The 17674-nt window shown below is 36.9% G+C and overlaps 2 protein-coding genes and 1 long non-coding RNA gene across 3 annotated transcripts; 2 read left to right on the forward strand and 1 right to left on the reverse strand.

Moving 5' to 3' along the window:
• LOC109845810 lies at positions 5211–5925 on the reverse strand. The gene is made up of 2 exons (XM_020415077.1): positions 5851–5925; positions 5211–5801 (listed from the first exon to the last, which is right to left on the reverse strand). Exons 1-2 carry the CDS (start codon positions 5923–5925, stop codon positions 5211–5213), a joined length of 666 nt encoding a protein of 221 aa, XP_020270666.1.
• LOC109844906 lies at positions 8574–9662 on the forward strand. Its single transcript, XR_002248165.1, has 2 exons — positions 8574–8757; positions 8844–9662. It is a non-coding gene; the product is annotated as an uncharacterized LOC109844906 (long non-coding RNA).
• Positions 14412–17674, forward strand: LOC109844722. Its single transcript, XM_020413835.1, has 2 exons — positions 14412–14579; positions 14846–17674. The coding sequence occupies exon 2, from the start codon at positions 14853–14855 to the stop codon at positions 17355–17357; it is 2505 nt and encodes an 834-aa protein (XP_020269424.1). The 5' UTR covers positions 14412–14579; positions 14846–14852; the 3' UTR covers positions 17358–17674.

Raw genomic sequence — 17674 nt, forward strand, 5'->3', positions numbered from 1 at the left:
TATATAGAATTTAGTTTGCCGCGGACTTTTATCTTTTACACTAACATGTTTTATATGCTTCTGGTACAGTATGCTTCTGGCATACCAAATCATCAATGATATACTCAACATGAATATGAGGCTTAGTCACTCTTTTCTTAGCAGATTATCATGTGAACTTCTGGTTCAGTTTGACTAGTACGTGGATATAAATATTGAAGATCTTTTTCATCAATGGAATTTCTTGACATTATTTTGTATTTTGGGCACTAATCTCCCCCTAATGTCGAGAATTGATCTTCAATAAAAATATAGTCAGCATACCAAATTATAAATTAATCCCCTAATATAGGCCATAGGTACTAAATTATTGATAGAGTTTCATAAATAATGTATGTACCTTCACCGAGATCCCATAGAGGTACGCTATGATGGTGATATAGAAATATGGACTGCAAATAAAGAATACGCAGATGGGAAATATTTCGCTTCTTCACCACGTATTAGATAAAGGGGGAAAATTGTGATATGTAGTTGGTCAGATTTGGTTTGAATGCCCCATTTAATTTAAGAAAATCCGATAAATCATATTTTTCCCAAGATGACCCAAAGCTCATGCTAGAATTTAAAAGAATTTGGGTCCCTAAATCTTAAAAAATCATCGCAACATGGTTAGTATTAGGTCGGATATATGTGTAGTACAACCCTGAGGAGAAAGATAGAAGCTTCTCTACAACCTGCTTTCGATATCTAATTGACTGAGTCATGAGAAGATGTTTAGCACCATTCTTATTTTCAGTTTCAATTAGACTGAATATCTTTAAAACTAAGAAGGTACGTTTGGATTCTGGACATAATAATGCATCATTGATAATTAATTTCGTACCCATAGGAAGTATTAGTGAAGCACTGCCAGAGCCTACTTATCAACACATTGTCGTTAGCAATGGTGGTTACACTTTCTTGTTTTTCAGTCAAAGTTTGGAAAAAATTTCCATCTTTCAGAATAGTATGTGTGGTAGCACTATCTATCAAGCACAAAATAATCTCCTTCTCCATGAGTTGTATGCGAGAGTTGTCGTGCTATTTTAAAAAAAATGAAATATTCATATAAGCACAACAAAAATAAGGTAAGGGGGAATAATCATTTAAAAAACCTATACAAACTTAAATTGTCTTACAAAAACATGTAAAATAAGTCTAGAAAAATTCCAAATTATCTTAACAAAAGCAACTAGAACAAGTCTGAAAAACGAAATAGACTAATAAAACATGCATAGATAATGATAAATAACATGATCACTCCTGGTCACTGTCACGCCCCGCTTCCCAAAATACCGGGGAATCGGGACGCGAACAAGCCCGCGACGTATTAGATTGAGGAGAACAAATAAATAAATCATTCTTCTCAATCTAATACGCTAAGCGTCAAAAATATAATATACGAAGTCACAGGTCCCCGATCACACATAGCAAGAATATAATAACAATCCAGAATAAGAAATAGACATATCATCAATAGTAAATCATCCCAGACATAAAAATATGGGTCAAACACGCCCTTATTACAAAACAGTCCAACTAAAAATATAAAAATACATAGTCCAATAAAAGGAAAGTACTGCTAAAATAACTAAGTCCAACATCAGACTAAAGTAAGGTTCTGCAAAAGAGATCTAGCGCTCATCAACTACTACAGAAAGAAAAGTCTAAGCTTCAGATTGTTCTTCTGATTCATCTGGAAGACCTTATTGCTGCAAATCCTCTGGCTCATGTACTATCTCGAACTGAGGTTGTTCATCTCCTAAATCTGACGTACACCAGAGAAAAACAGGTGTACGTCAGCGTGTGTGTGACACACGGCAAGATCCCATAGAGAGAAATAGGGACGATCGAACGACCAAAGCAAAAACAGTGATAATAATAATAATAATATGCAAATGAATTACTAATAATCTAAATGCAATCTATCACTTGAATAAAATCATCAGAATAATCTAAGAAAACCATCCAAGTGTCAAGATCACGCAGCTAGCTAACAGGGTAATCATCCAAGTATCCAAATCACACAGCTAGATGGAATTAATACTTCAATACCTATAACTTGAGACGTAGTACGTCGAGCGAAATAATCTAAACAAGGAAACCCTCATGTATATACCTTATGTCTCAAATTGTAGGTAATTAATTATTAATCCCGATCTATGTATGAACAGAAATACAACTAGTCTACATCTCATAAAACCAACAAAGTCCACCATAACACACGCAAACATATTATTCTTGTTTTACATGTTATTTGAATTGGGGAAGAATATTTTCATATATATAATCGGGTCCCCGTAAAGTCGTCCGGGGGCCGCCCTCAAGTCAAGTCTGGCTCTCCGGCCCAAGTATATATATAACTCACAATATAAAGAAAGCGCATATGCCCGTTTATATAAATGTTATATTTTTCGTCCAATTCCCCTTTATATCCCCATGTTTATCAGTTTAATTAAGTAACTGTACATGAAATATCATGCACTAACCACAGAGTAACAATGGAACGACTTCTGTAAAAACTATGAAAACAACCGTGACTCATAACATGTCCGATCAAGGGTGCATCGTCTAGTCGATACTATAGTAGTAATAAGCAATGGAACCTCATACCGGAATATCGATATCAATGGTACAGCCATGTTTTGAAGGCACGCTTATAAATCATACTTTTAACAGGAGTCATCTTCATGTATAGTCTCTCATATTGGATAACAACTAGGTGATAAAACAACAAATTCTATACAATCATTCATCAACAAATCCCTCGCATATAGTAACATATCACAGTTTAATCTATGCATGAAATTCATAACAGATCTAAAATTCTAATAAATAACCAATAAAATGGAATTTCACACGTACGACAAATATAAGAAAAGATAATTCATAAGTTCATTTTCCAAAATAAACTCCTTTTAAATAATTCTAAAAAGTATTTTTTTAAATATTCTTTTTAATATTCTCTCTTTCAAAATAATTTCTTTTCTCATTATAATTAATCTAAAATAATTTCTTTTTTAAAATAAATTCTTTTAAATTAATATAATTATCTAAAAAGATTTCGCTGTCGAATTAAATTCTTTTAAATCATTATAATTTCCCTAAAAATGAATCCATTGCTGAAATAAACTCTTTAATTTATTTATTACTATAATATTTCAAAATAGTCTTTACAAAAAATTCTTTCTTTCAAAATGTCTCATAATTAATTATAATATAATCATCAAAATATCCTTTCATCACATACGGCTCAGAATACATATCATACCCCCTCTTTACGAATATAACCACTCAGTAATTATCTCATTATTACTAATATTACTCATCAACCAAACCACGCAGATAATAACAGTCTAATCTATGCAATTAGTAAATACAGATATAAATAATGAAATGATAAATCAATCGATGCGGGATCTTGCGCCTAATAAACTACAATAAAATCTAAGAATTAAGATAGATAATAATCGAGCTCGGGAATCTTGCATGTACTTAATTAACCGTATATCAAAAATAGTAAAGACGGGACAAAGGATGTGAGATCTTGCCTGCGAGACCGTGGGGTCTGATGACGAGGTGACGGCGTCGATGCGGACGCGACAGAGCTACTTCTGAGGTACGACAACAGCAACAACAACGACGAGTGGCGAAGATCAGCAACGATGGAGGATTTGGCGACGGAGGGCAGAAACTTGGCTGGGGGTTCGTTGGTGACGAGCTGGGGTGGTGGTGGCAATCTTGGAGGTGTGGACGGCGGCGTTCAGAGTTCGACGGCGGCGTTGAGGAGCGCTGGCGGTGAACAACAGGCCAAGGCGGAGATCAAGAGGCGACTAACTGGCACGAGGCGGTGGTTCATGGCGATCAAGCCGAAAGGACGAGTTGAGGGGATGAGAGGTGCATGTGGGGACATGAAATCTCAAGGCGAAGGTCGAAAGTCAAGGGGGCACCGACGAGGTGTAGGAGCGAGACGAAGAATGGGACTATCGACAAGGTTAGAGGATGTGGACGGCGGCGAACGGGAGGAAGAGGGAGCGGCGAAGGGGCCGCGGGGATTTGGCGAGTATCGAATCGAGGGAGGAGGCTCGGCACGGAGGTGTGGATGCGAGCAGCGGACGAGAGGCTTCAGATGGTCGCGTGGGTGGAAGGGCTATCGAGTTGGCAGTGGAGAGAGAGGAGTTCAGAGAGATATACGTGGCGGCGGAAATTGATTACGAAGAGAGAGAGGGGTAATAAGCTATATATAAAATTGTAATTAGGGTTAGGGTTTAAAACAAAAATAATTAAAATAAATATTTACGGGTATTTAAAAATTAAACTAATTACATAATAATTATCTACAAATAAACACGTGCATGTTGTGCTAATACAACAGTTGATACGAAATAGTCGAAATATATCCATATTGTATAATTAAATAAGAATAATCAATAAATAAAATATATTTATTTATATTTAAAATCAAATAATTGTGGGACAATTACATACACATTAAAACGTACTAGTTATACTAATACGACAGATAATATGTAACAATAGAAATAATACAATAAATTATACCAGAAACACGTAATTAATAATACCATGTATTATATAAAATAATTTGTAATAATATTAATAATACAATATATTATTTAGAATATTACGTAATAGTACTGATAATTTAACAAATTAATTCTAGAAATTTTTACCGCACAAAATAAATTTATAAATATCAAAATCATTTAAATAAATATATAATCATATTTTTAAATCATAGAAAATTTCTAGAAAATCAAGAAAAATACAAATACTCTTTTAAAAATAATAATTAAATATTTTAAAATACTAGAAAATTACTTTAACTAGTATTAAAAATTCACGATCATTACATCACCAAAATCATCAAGATCCATCTTCAATAAGTCATCATCGTCCAGATTCAGGTTATCATCATAATTGTCATCTTTCAAGGTCATGTTTGCTTCAAGCAAACTGGCATGATTTTTTTCACATTGTTTTGCCTTCCCCTTTGAGTCATTCAGCATTCTATGATAGGTCTCAACCAAATGTTTTGGTGTACGACATGTGTGAGACTAGTGGTCCTCACATCCGCACCGATAGCAAGCTTGCTTGTTGTTTGCAACCTGTTGATGAGAGTTGGGCTTGTTTGAAGGAGATTTATCCTTGTTCTGACCCTTGCCACGGTCCTAAAGACCATAAGCATTGCGACAACCCCGACCCCTACCACCACGATAAGACCCGCGACCACGTCCACGACCTCTACTATGTCCACGCCCATGAGTATTACTTTGATTTGTGGCATGTGCTTCAGGCACAGCTTGCGAACCAACTGGTCTAGCATTATGGTTGCACATCAGAAGTTGGTTGTGTTTCTCTGCAACTAGTAATGCAAAGATCAATTCAGAGTGTTTTGAATAGTTTTTAGTCATGTACTGCTGCTGGAGTATAAGATTACTTGCATGGAATGTAGAGAGGGTCTTTTCAATCAATTCAGCCTCTGTAATGTTATGCTTACAGAGCTTCAGCTGTGAGACAATGCAGTGGAGAGTTGAATTGTATTCAGTCACGGATTTAAAATCCTGAAATCGCAAGTTCAACCAATCATACTGTGCTTGCGGGAGCATAATAGCCGTCTGTTGGTCAAATTGATCCTTCAGGGATTGCCATAGAACAGCAGGATTTTTTTCAGTAAGGTACTCATTTTTTAGGTCTTTGTTGAGATGATGACGAAGAAAAATCAATGCCTTTTGCCTTCTGGACAGAGGTGCTCTGCTAAGCTGGAGCAATAGTGCTGCTTAAATCACAAGAATCCAGGTAGATTTTAACATCCAAGGCCCAAGTCAAGTAGTTGCTGCCATCAACGACAAGCTCAGCAAATGCCCTTTTGGAGATGTCAGACATTTTTCAGAAATGCTATAATTATCAAAAGAAGATATACCAATCCACCAAATTTATAAAATATTGCACTATACAAGGTGTGCATACAAACAGAAGCGAATAAATAAAGGAGCCACAAATAATTAGTTACAGTGTATGCCTCTGTTCTAATTAGCTAGGATAAGTGATCAATCAATAGAATGTGTGCATTTGCAAATTGTATTAAACCAGACTGCATGAAATCAACATATAATAAATGGTTTATATGCATGTATATTATATAGATTTTTTTGTCGGATTCCATTCTACTAGAGTTGTCAAGAGTTGTCCTATATATTAATGAATTACAAAACATTGCAGTAAGTGCGTGTATTTATCCAAGAGTTTTGGCAATTATAGAAAAATATGAACTAATCGTCTGCATATAGTTTGCTACATAAAAACTAGTCAATTAAAAAAAATGTTAACTAAATGATAACCGGTGACAATAACTGTGGCAGAATAAACTACTAAAAGTCAAGGACAATTTCTTTTAAAATCATATACCCTTGTTGGAAAATATGTAGCCATGTGACCGATATCCCTGCTTAACTATGTATCTTTTCCATAAAACAAAGTATTCCGAAATTCATATAGTCATCTCAAAAAGAAATACACTCTCCATATGAACATATTGCATATGAATAGATGGTAAATTTTTTTATGCAAATTGGATTCATTCTGCAATTCTTAATGAAAAGCATCTTACCGGTTCACAACAGATCAATTTATTTTAGAAAATTGGGTTTATGATAATCCTAATGAACATGTTAATCACAATAACTAACAATGAACTATATATTGTTTCAAAAAAAAAACAATGAACTATATACTTTAAGCTAGGATTGATATTATGACATATTTATTAGAAATATAAAAAGAATGCTACCAAATGCAAAGTGCTAATTAAAAATGAGAATGCTGCCAAAAAGGAAAGCCAGAAATTTATTTTCTCAAGGCATGCCCATAAAAGCTATGACGTCCTCTAGTGAAATTTATTTTAACAAAAATGCTAGAGGCACAACTCCAACCATAATCCCAACCACAAACTCTCTCTCTCTACAGTGCAATGGGGCCTACACTTGATTTTTAAAAAAAATCGAGTGTGGGCCCCATTGCACTGTAGATAGAGGGGGTTTGTGGTTAGGATTGTGGTTAGAGTTGTGCCTGTAACACTACTCTTATTTTAAACAAGGACCCACTAATTAAAAATCAAAATTAAATGTTATATATCACAATGAATTTCCTACTACCAGAGGACAAAATATTGTAATTGAAAGGGCTAATTCCAAACCAACGGAGGTATTATTGGAAATCTATTGCCCGAAAAAATGTAAAAAATAATCAAAAATCAACCTTTCCATTTTTCAGAATACATTGTATTTTGTGTGTTTATAAAAGGACAACTCAACAAATATATCATCATCACATGATTCGTATAAAAACAAACCAAAGAATTGCATATCATACTGGACATAATCATTCAACGGAAAGCTTGATACTATGTAAATAGACAAAGCTGAATGTATTATTACCTTTCAGAAGATGCACACCTAAAAATCTATTACTACGAACCGATGATCACGAACCGGCTAGAGCCACTCGTGCTGATAACATGTTGTAATATACTAAAAAAATAAAACAAGAGACAAGAGACAAGAGAAGAATAGAAATTATAATATTTTTATTCATTCATTCCATTTCCATACATGGTATAATTTATAGATACATGATGGAAGATAAAAGGATATTAAGTTAATAGTCCACATATAAAATAATGTCCATATACATTTTGTCTTTTAGATTTTAACAAAATATCTTTTAGATTTCAACATTTTAAAAATTAATGTACATATTCATGTTTTCCCCTCATAAGCACTAGATGGGCTCTCTACGCAGATATTTGCCAATTTACTCTCCAATTTCATGATGTTGAGTTAAAGTTTGCTTACTAGTCAGCTCATTAAGAACTATCTTCGGCTAGCTATATAATAGATTTTGTGCTCTAAGTACACCAGCTATATAATAGATGGATTCTGATTCTTCCTAGTGTTAAGAAGTAGTGGAGAAATCATTGCTAACAATCATCGATTTATTTAGCGAGTGATCATGATTTGTTCTTCAATGTAAATTCGGAAAGCATACAATTTCACTGAGGTATGGTGAATGCTAGATTTACAATAGGGTATAACTGCATACTAAATAAATCAATAAATATGATTAAAGTAATGATCTATCTACTATTTTTTTATAGTGGAAAAGATCAAAATGCATAGTACACGTAGACTGCGAGCAAGATCAATATAAGGAACGTTGTAAATTTGGGCTCATCTGTAATAAGAAGTTTGACAAGTACTAAAACATAAAATCACACAATTCAGAGAACACGTTGTAAATTTGAAAATGTCACAATCACACGTACACACGTTAACGGCTTCCGGCTTCACACGTTGGAACCTTGACACGTGTCAGATTCTCACTGGATCTTCACCCCGCTAGCTAGCGCACCGAACGTCCTGCTAAGTTGGCGCGCACGTGGGGCCGACAACGAAGGCAATCAAACGCGAAACGACCCCGGAACCCAAATCCCAATTAAATCCGCTTCAATTTCGAAACCAGTATAAAATCAGGAGAAAAACGCAAAATTAAAGTCGTAGATCCCTCGCCGGCGAGAAATTGAAACGAAAGATTGAAAATTGAAATTATCAAGAGATGAAGAACGCCGGCGTGATCGCTGCCTCCGTCGCCGCCTTTTTCTCGGTGGCGATCAGTTCCAAGTCCGATCTCTACGTAAAGCTCCCTTCCAATTCTAAAGAGGTAAATTTTTATTGCGTCCTTCGCAGGATTTTCTAAATTTGGTTAGAATTTTGGAGTTTAAAGATTGTTTTTTTAATGGAAATTAGGGTTCGGGATCGAGAAGGGGAGTTGAAAGCGAGAAATTTGCTCCCAAACTTGATGGGTTGAGATTCATCGAGACGCTGGTGACGACGCACAGATGAGGATGACGTACGTCGGAATTCGCCGTTAAGTTTGACTTTTCTTCGTTTTCGAGGGAGATGAGTTGGCGTTATGTTGGATTTTTATTTTTATTTTCCTTCTTTTTTGAAAATCGAAAAGGAAATTGAGAGATGGTGATTCGCGGTGGTGAGAGCATCTCCAACAGCTTCCCCATTTTATTGGTATTCTTACTTTTGGAAAATTTTGGGTTTTTTTTTGATCCAACAGATTCCCCATCCCATTCCCCAAAATAGGGATGGAGGAGGAAAAAAGAGGAGTTTTCCCCAAATCTGGGCATTCTTTAAATATTTGGGGAAAGCTTGGTCATGAATGCAGCACGTTCTTCAAGACGGGATGGAGGAGAAAATAAATATAAAATAAAATCCGTAATTACAAAAAAAAATTATGGGGGCAGTTCCAATGCATAAGAGCATCCAAAAATAGGAATGTACAATATTTTTATTATTGTAATAAATGTAGGATTCTTCAAAATGAAGAAGCTGTTGGAGTTGGAGCAAAAATAATTTGGAGAATATGACTTTTGCTTCCTCATTTTGGAGAAAATTTTAGGAAAACTATTGGAGATGCTCTGAGAGCACGGTAAGTTTTGTTGAGTTCGAACTGTGAAGTACGTGAGTTGAGTAATTAGAATATTTCGGATGTTTTCTCTATCTATACAGAAACAAAAATAAGTAAATAAATAATGAAAGGAAAAAATTATAATCTTCTTCTCTGTTTAGGGGCTGTTTGATTGGTTTACTTGAAATAAAGAAAAATAAAATTGAGGATGGAAACAACTAAAAATGAGTTTTTACTCATTTCCTTAAAAAAATTTAGAAAACAAGTTTCTTTAAATATGAGTCACGTCAGCTAATAAAAATATGTCATATAATCTTTCCGTTTCGTTTTAGTATGTAAACCAAATAAAAAAATGTAACTATTATAAGAAATATAATTTTTGTAATTCATTTCCTTGAATTTATGGCCAATCAAATAACCTCTTGAGTAGTGCTACATGCACAACTCCAACCACAATCCTAGCCACAAACCCTCTCTCTCTACAGTGTAATGGGCCCACACTTGATTTTAAAAAAAAATTTAGACCCCATTGCACCGTAAAGAGAGAGGGTTTGTGGTTGGGATTGTAATTGGAGTTGTGCCTCTAGCATTTTCGTAACCTCTTAATTTTTTGGACTAGTGTGTTCCCCTTGGATGTTGTGCTCATGACTGTAGTTTTTTTTTGGGGTATAAACTATGTTGGTGGGCGGCGGAGCCGAAAAAATTTCTTGAGAGGTAGGATCACAAATGACTATTTACCTAAAAATAAAAGTAAAAAAAAATTATAAAATTATAGTATCTGACGAAAATGCAGGAAGTTAGCATTTTGGTCTCTTTGAGTTTGGGATTGCAAAAATTGGATCCATAGATAAAATAGAGAACTTTGAGTGACGAGTTTTTGGATTTTTAGCGCTGTTTGGGCGTTTGGACTTTTACTGATTATGCCCATGTGATTAGAATTCGCCCCTAACATTGAAACAATACGCCCCCCAACATTGAAACAATACGCACTCCATCCCACTAAAGAAAATAATAGATCATTTGCATTTAACACCTTTGAATTTAGTAGCTCATTTGACCAGGAATTCTAAATAATAGCTCATTTAGAATTTCTAATCACGTGGGCATAATTAAAAATGAGAATGCTCGAAATTCGCGTAACAGTGACTATAGAGGGAGAAGAGGTATGGTTGAGATTGTGGTTAGGGGTGTGCCCCTAACATTTCTATTCATGGTTTGTCTATTCAGACCACCACAATAAATTCAACTCACGCATGATTGCATGATGGATGATGCTCGAGATTCGCGTAACAGTGACTAAGTTCATGCATAAGAGTGACTAAGTTATGCTTAATCCCATGAAAGATCCTATGGATGTTGATACGTTACGACAGTTTGGTGAAATATTAGAAAGAGTAATCTATTTAAAAATCAAGGTTGAAATCAATACCCAATAGTGTAATTTAAGGTTCCGTTTGAAAAGGGTTAAGGAAAAGGGGTTAAAGAGAAGCATTAATGTACTTAGCCCATTCGATAATCTGAAGAACTGAATTATTAACCCGTTAAATAAGTTTTATTTTAACCATTGTGATCAGTTTTAGTGTTTGCGAATAACACTAATTTTGACTATTTTTTAATAATTAGAAGGGTTGACTCTTAATCCTTCTAAATAGGAGTATTAGTAAACCCCTTATTTTGAGGGGTTAACTCATTTTAATCCCTCTAGAGGGGTTAGCTTAACCCTTCTATATTTTTTATGTTTGGCAAATTATAGAGGGTTAACTCACTTTAACCATTGTATAGAGTTTTTGTGTTTGGCGGGTTAAGAAGGGGTTAAGTCTTCTTAACTCTTCACTTAACCCTTTGCCAAACGGTACCTTATGGATTAACTTGGTATACCCATGTCCTAATTTCAACATTCAGCTATGACTGTTTACCTAAAACCGTTAAAAAACAAGATGTTACATCAATCCACCGCGGCTGATCCAGAAGGTTAGGAGGCTTTAACGTGGCTCTCACAATTCTAGGCTGAATTCCCAACCGAGTTATTAAAAAAAACTACAATAAATCCATCCTAAGTGCTACCGCCAACTAGGCCACAATGTCAACCCCAAGTTGTGTGTCCAAATACAATAATCCAGCACGTACAAATAGACAAATAATCTGAAAAAAAGAAAGAAAAAGAAAAAGAAGGCGCCGCAACTCATGCGCACATGCTTATCCTGATATTGGCATGGACTTGCCAGTAGGGTTGTAACTTGAAAACCGATAACTGAAAAAATAATCACACCAAAGCCGAACCATAACCGAAAAAACCGAGGAAAGAAAAAACCGCACCAAACCAAAAAATAACCGAAAACCGAAAGGTTTGGTGTGGTTTTGGTTTCAGATGTCTGGAAACCGAAACCGAACCAAAAAACCGATTATATATATTGTAAGAAAATTATATTATTTATAGATATATATCATTAATATACATAAAATTTTATGTAGAAACTTCAAACTTGGGCTTAAATGAAGCCAAAAAAAAAGGATGGCCTTGGCCTGCGTTCCAACATTACTACATAGTCTACATTAGATTTTAATTATATTTTTAGGGCTTCTGAGAATCTGAGTTCTCCCATCGCCCCCAAAGTCCCAAACCCAACGAGCTTTTGGTCCTTCGCGCTCCATCTCGTCCCCTCTCGTCCATCGGCCCCAAATCTTGGGTTCTCTCGTCACCGGCGAAGAAATCCCTTCTGTCACGTGGTACTGTAGCTTTCCCTTTCCCCAAATGTTGATCATAGAGGAGCTTGCTGCTGAACTTGAAGTGCTGATCTATCATCTACATGTTTCTGCTATTCTAGTTTTTCATCGCTTTTTTTCTTTTCGAAAACTGTTATGTGGCATTGTGGCCTGCCCTTTTTCATTTTCTTTTCTTTTCTTTTCTTTTCGGAAATGGTTATGTAATATGAGACATTTCTACTTTCTACTTTTCTAGACTTGTTTTCTTTATAGAATAACCGAAAAAAACCGATATAAACCAGAGAAAAACCAAACCGAACTAAACCGAACACAATTGGTTTATGAAAAAATAAGTGAAAAACCGAACCGAACCGAACCGAAAAAATAGATCGGTTTAGTGTTCGATGTCACCTATTAACCACACTATTCAAACCGATTAATAGCCCTACTTGCCAGCCGCCGAATATTCAGCATCTTAATAGTTGCGAATAAACAATCCATTAACACACACATCAGGTGGTGGGCCAATGTGGATCAGGTGGTGGGCCAATGTGGATTAGGCCCATTAGTGCGCTCTCCTTCCTAAATTGATGCCTTTCAGTTGTCGACAGTTCACATAAGCATAGATTAATAAAGATAATTGTGTTAATTGTGATAAACTCCCTGTGTTATAACTGTTTTTAACTTCCTACCCCTCATTTTTATAGATATACCCCGAGATAATAACTCTTAAAAATGACGAGAACACCCTCTCCAAATCAGTAGGTTTTTTTTTTTTTTTTTTTTTGGGGGGGGTTGCAAATGGAAAGGTTTTTTTTTTTTTTTTTTTTGGGGGGGGTTGCAAATGGAAAGGGGATTGTCATCTCTTTGAAGCATGTGGGACCCACCTGCAGCACGGAACTAACCACAAAAGTGACCTAGAAGGATATTAACTTCAAAACAGCAGTACTATAGGGGATATAATTCAGATCCTCTCTAATTATGTGATAATTAGAGAGAATCTGGTTCTCTCAATCTTTACTATCTACCTCAATTCCAATGGATAAGGTCACTAAGAATTCCACAAGGCGATATATGCGCAACTAAACCATTAATACGTATTGAGGAATTCAACTACCATGCATACAGACCCTGTTGATGAGACCTTATTTCCTCATCTCTACAAATGTCAATCACCAAACGTCGCAAACCATCAGCAGATCAAACACCCGTATCGTTCGAAAATTACTCGAGTACTCAATCACAGTCACACCATAAGTCTTACATTGTGGCACCTGGTTCCCATCCTTTCAACAGGGTACATCTTAAATCAACTTTCAGTTGAAGAATGTTAGAACATCAAAAACTCTCTATGCAGTAAACTCACACAGATTGGTGAATGTTCTCCACATTCTTATTGAAGCAAAAGAAAGCTTAAATAGCCTTTTACAAGGAATCTAAAAAAAACTAATTCAATCACGATTAACAAACCTAATCGTAATTCTAGTAAACTGAGAAATAACCAAATAACAAACTTGATCCTACAACTAGGAATTATTAACTTTAAACTAAACAGAAGTAAACTAACAAAACAGAGTAACCATCAAACTAACAGACTAATGCCAGCAAACTAACAAACTAACACCGAATTCATTTGTAGCTTCCAACAAATTCCTCCCCTAAACTGGAAATGCTAACAAGCATCCAGTTTAATCAGTCAAAGCTTAAACACCAAGAAGTTGACGAAGATTCACAAATGTTTCCAACTTCACATGCTTTGTCATTATGTCTGCAACCTGGTTCTCAGTTCCACAAAAAACTAATTTCATAGCTCCCTCATTTGTAAGATCACGCAAGAAATGATATCTCACGTGTATATGTTTAGTTCTTCTATGCATAACTGGATTCTTTGAAAGCTTAATAGAAGAACTATTATCACACAAGATCTCCACACACTTACATTGAGAGAAGCCAATTTGAGAAAGAACTTCCTTCATCCAAATACACTGATAGGCACAAGCTGTTGCTGCCACGTATTTGGCCTCCGTCGAAGACAAAGTAACTATTGCCTGCTTTCTTGAACTCCAACATACAGCAGCTTCGTTCAACAAGAAAACATACCCAGACGTACTCCTCCTATCGTCCACATCTCCTGCGTAGTCACTGTCCGTGTACGCCTTCAACTCGCTACCAGTTCCGCTCTTGTGAAACAATCCCAAATCTAGTGTCCCTTTCTGTTAGGAACCGATCATCAGTTGGAAACCAGTCGATTGAGTCAAGAGCTTCGAAAGCTGAGAACCTGGAAGCTGAAGCTGAGGACTTGAACGTTGTGGACTGATACGCAAAGTTCAGGACTGATATACAGAGTTTGGGGCTGACTGGTAAAGACTTTGAACTACAGGGGTTGTCTTGCAAACAGTTAGCTGAATCTGTTTTTCTGTTAAACTGTTTGAGCACGTTTTGTTTTCTAAGCTTTGAAGTTGAGTTGTATAAATAGAAGGTTGTAAGGATCAAACACTTATGATATGAATGAAATGAATTGATTTCTTTCTCCTCAACTCAGTTTACAATTTTTTTTCTCTGTTCCCTCTCTTTCAATTCTCTCTCAATTTTCCCTCTTGCAAAAACTGTTTCAATCTTGTTTCAGGCTCATCATGGCCAGAATCATCCCCAAAGGAACCGATCGAGGATTCAGGTCCTCACAATTGGTATCAGAGCATGATCGATCCCTGTCAAAGCTTGATCGATCCCTGTCCGAGCTTGATAGATCCCAATATCAATTGCGTCAGTCCCAAGATCAATTGATGGCACAAATGGATGAGCTGATGTTTCTGGTTCAAGAATTTAGGAATTCTAAGAATCTGGGCCAAGGAATCGTTGGGTCAGAGACGAGGAACAATCGGCGAATCTTGAGCTCAGAATCAAGAAGCGAATCAAGAAAACCCATGTTTGATTTCACTAAAAACGTCCATCAATCTCAGAGGAAGTTTGATTTCACTGGTGTTCTTTCAATGCCGAAGGCAACTCCTCTCTCTTCAATGCCGAAGTCAACTCCAATGAGAAGCGATCTAAGCAGCAGCAGCAACAAGTACAATAAATGTCTTCGTTCTCATCAAACCCCAACTCCTGTAACTATTTCTTCCAAGAAAACTCAACAAAGGTGTTCGACGAAATGCCTCAAAGAGCCGTTGAGATCCATCAAGAAACTGCAGGGGTCTTTAAGGCATTCGCGGAGGAAGAAGAAGATGAAGAAACCACAATCTTCTCGTCTCCACCGACCTCCAACATCTGATGCAAGAAAGAAGAAGACGAAGAAGCCGCAGTCTTCTCGTTTCCACCGAAAGTCAAAGCTCAAGAATCCGCCACGGCCAATCTCAAGCAAGAGAAAGTCAAAGCTCAAGAACCCACCATGGCCAATCTCAAGGAAGAAGAAGAAAAAACCCAACAAGAAATCGCCATTTTCGAACGGTTACGGCTTCTCCTCAGTTCTCATCCTCAAGTTTCCGCCTAATTTTGTTCGCCAGCTCAGCAACAAGGCTCGTCGGAACTGCAGCAACATCGGAATTGCTCAGGTCGTCGCGGCCTCTTGGGCCAACTCGCCGTCTGCCGATGAGGAATTGCAAAAGGTTGTGGAATGTGAGTATGTTGTTCGTGGAGAGATCGTTATCAATGCTCAGCGCCTTCAAGAAGAGCTACAAAAGAAACCAGGTAGCCATCCCTCTGTTGAGATACTTAATTGCAACATTGGGAATCCACAGTCTCTAGACCAGCAGCCAGTTACTTTTTTCCGAGAGGTTCTTGCTTTGTGTGATTATCCAACAATTTTGGACAGAGATGAAACTCATGCCTTATTCAGTGTGGATTCCATAGCAAGAGCTTGGCAGATCCTAGACCAGATTCCTGGTCGAGCTACAGGTGCATACATTCACAGCCAGGGTATCAAAGGATTACATGATGCAATTGCAGCTGGAATTGCTGCTCGTAATGGTTATCCTTGCAAAGCAGAAGATATATTCTCAACCGATGGAGCGAGCCCTGCTGTCCACATGATGATGCAATTACTGTCGAGGTCAGAGAAAGATGGCATCCTCTGCCCCATACCTCAATATCCTTTATACTCTGCTTCGATTGCTCTTCATGGCGACCATTTTGTCCGATATTACCTCGTTGAAGAAATAAGGTGGGGACTGGAGATTTCTGAGTTTAAGAAGCAAGTGGAAGATGCTCGATCAAAGGGTATAACTGTCAGGGCACTTGTAGTCATAAATCCCACGAATCCAACCGAGCAGGTTCTTGCAGAAGAAAACCAGCGACAAATAGTGGAATTCTGCAAAAAAGAAGGTCTTGTTCTCCTAGCAGATGGGGTCTACCAAGAAAATATCTATGTTGCACACAAGAAATTTAATTCCTTCAAGAAGATTGCACGATCAATGGGATATGAAGACCAGGATATTTCTTTAGTACCATTTCAATCAGTTTCTAAGGGTTGTGATGGAGAATGTGGAAAGAAGGGTAGCTATATGGAGGTTACCGGTTTTAGCACTGAAGTGAGAGAACAGATTTATAAGGTGGCATCAGTAAATCTTTGCTCAAATATATCTGGTCAAATTCTGGCAAGCCTCGTTATGAATCTACCTAAGGAAGGAGACGAATCCTATGAGTCTTATGTTGTAGAGAGATATGGATGCTGTCTGAAGACGAATTCAATCAACACTTTTGCGTACTGGTTTAAGAACTGTGATGAGCTGATTGATTTCAAGGAGGGTGGGCATACAAGCTTTGAGTATGGGCGATATGGGAACCCAATTACCAAGGTATTGGAGAGGAAGATGAGTGAATTAGAGAGGGCAGAAACTACTTTGTTTGTGTCCTCTGGCATGTATGTCAGTTGTGCGGTGCTCTCAGCCCTGGTTCCTACAGGTGGCCATATCGTTACAACCACTGGTTGTTATAGGAAGACAAGGATGTTAATTGAGAATGAGCTTCCAAAGAGGGGAATTAAGGCTGTCGTTATTGCTCCTGCTGATATGGGCTCTCTTAAAAGAGCATTGTGTGAAAATAAAGTGACTCTTTTCTTTACGGAGTCCCCAACTAAGGTTAAAAAGTTTCATACATTTGACCTTGGGACAAGGTCAAAGTTAAGGGGAGGGAATTGTTAGGAACCGATCATCAGTTGGAAACCAGTCGATTGAGTCAAGAGCTTCGAAAGCTGAGAACCTGGAAGCTGAAGCTGAGGACTTGAACGCTGTGGACTGATACGCAAAGTTCAGGACTGATATACAGAGTTTGGGGCTGACTGGTAAAGACTTTGAACTACAGGGGTTGTCTTGCAAACAGTTAGCTGAATCTGTTTTTCTGTTAAACTGTTTGAGCACGTTTTGTTTTCTAAGCTTTGAAGTTGAGTTGTATAAATAGAAGGTTGTAAGGATCAAACACTTATGATATGAATGAAATGAATTGATTTCTTTCTCCTCAA

This window comes from Asparagus officinalis, chromosome 6 (assembly GCF_001876935.1).
Source record: "Asparagus officinalis chromosome 6, Aspof.V1, whole genome shotgun sequence".
Taxonomy (NCBI): domain Eukaryota; kingdom Viridiplantae; phylum Streptophyta; class Magnoliopsida; order Asparagales; family Asparagaceae; genus Asparagus; species Asparagus officinalis.

What these genes read in the sequence shown, in the direction of transcription:
- LOC109845810 (XM_020415077.1), bottom strand. Translation starts at nt 5,925, where the DNA reads ATGTCTGACATCTCCAAAAGGGCATTTGCTGAGCTTGTCGTTGATGGC. An exon ending in ACTTGACTTGGGCCTTGGAT is followed by an intron (nt 5,802 to 5,850) that starts GTTAAAATCTAC and finishes CTATTGCTCCAG; the next exon opens with CTTAGCAGAGCACCTCTGTC.
- LOC109844722 (XM_020413835.1), top strand. Translation starts at nt 14,853, where the DNA reads ATGGCCAGAATCATCCCCAAAGGAACCGATCGAGGATTCAGGTCCTCA.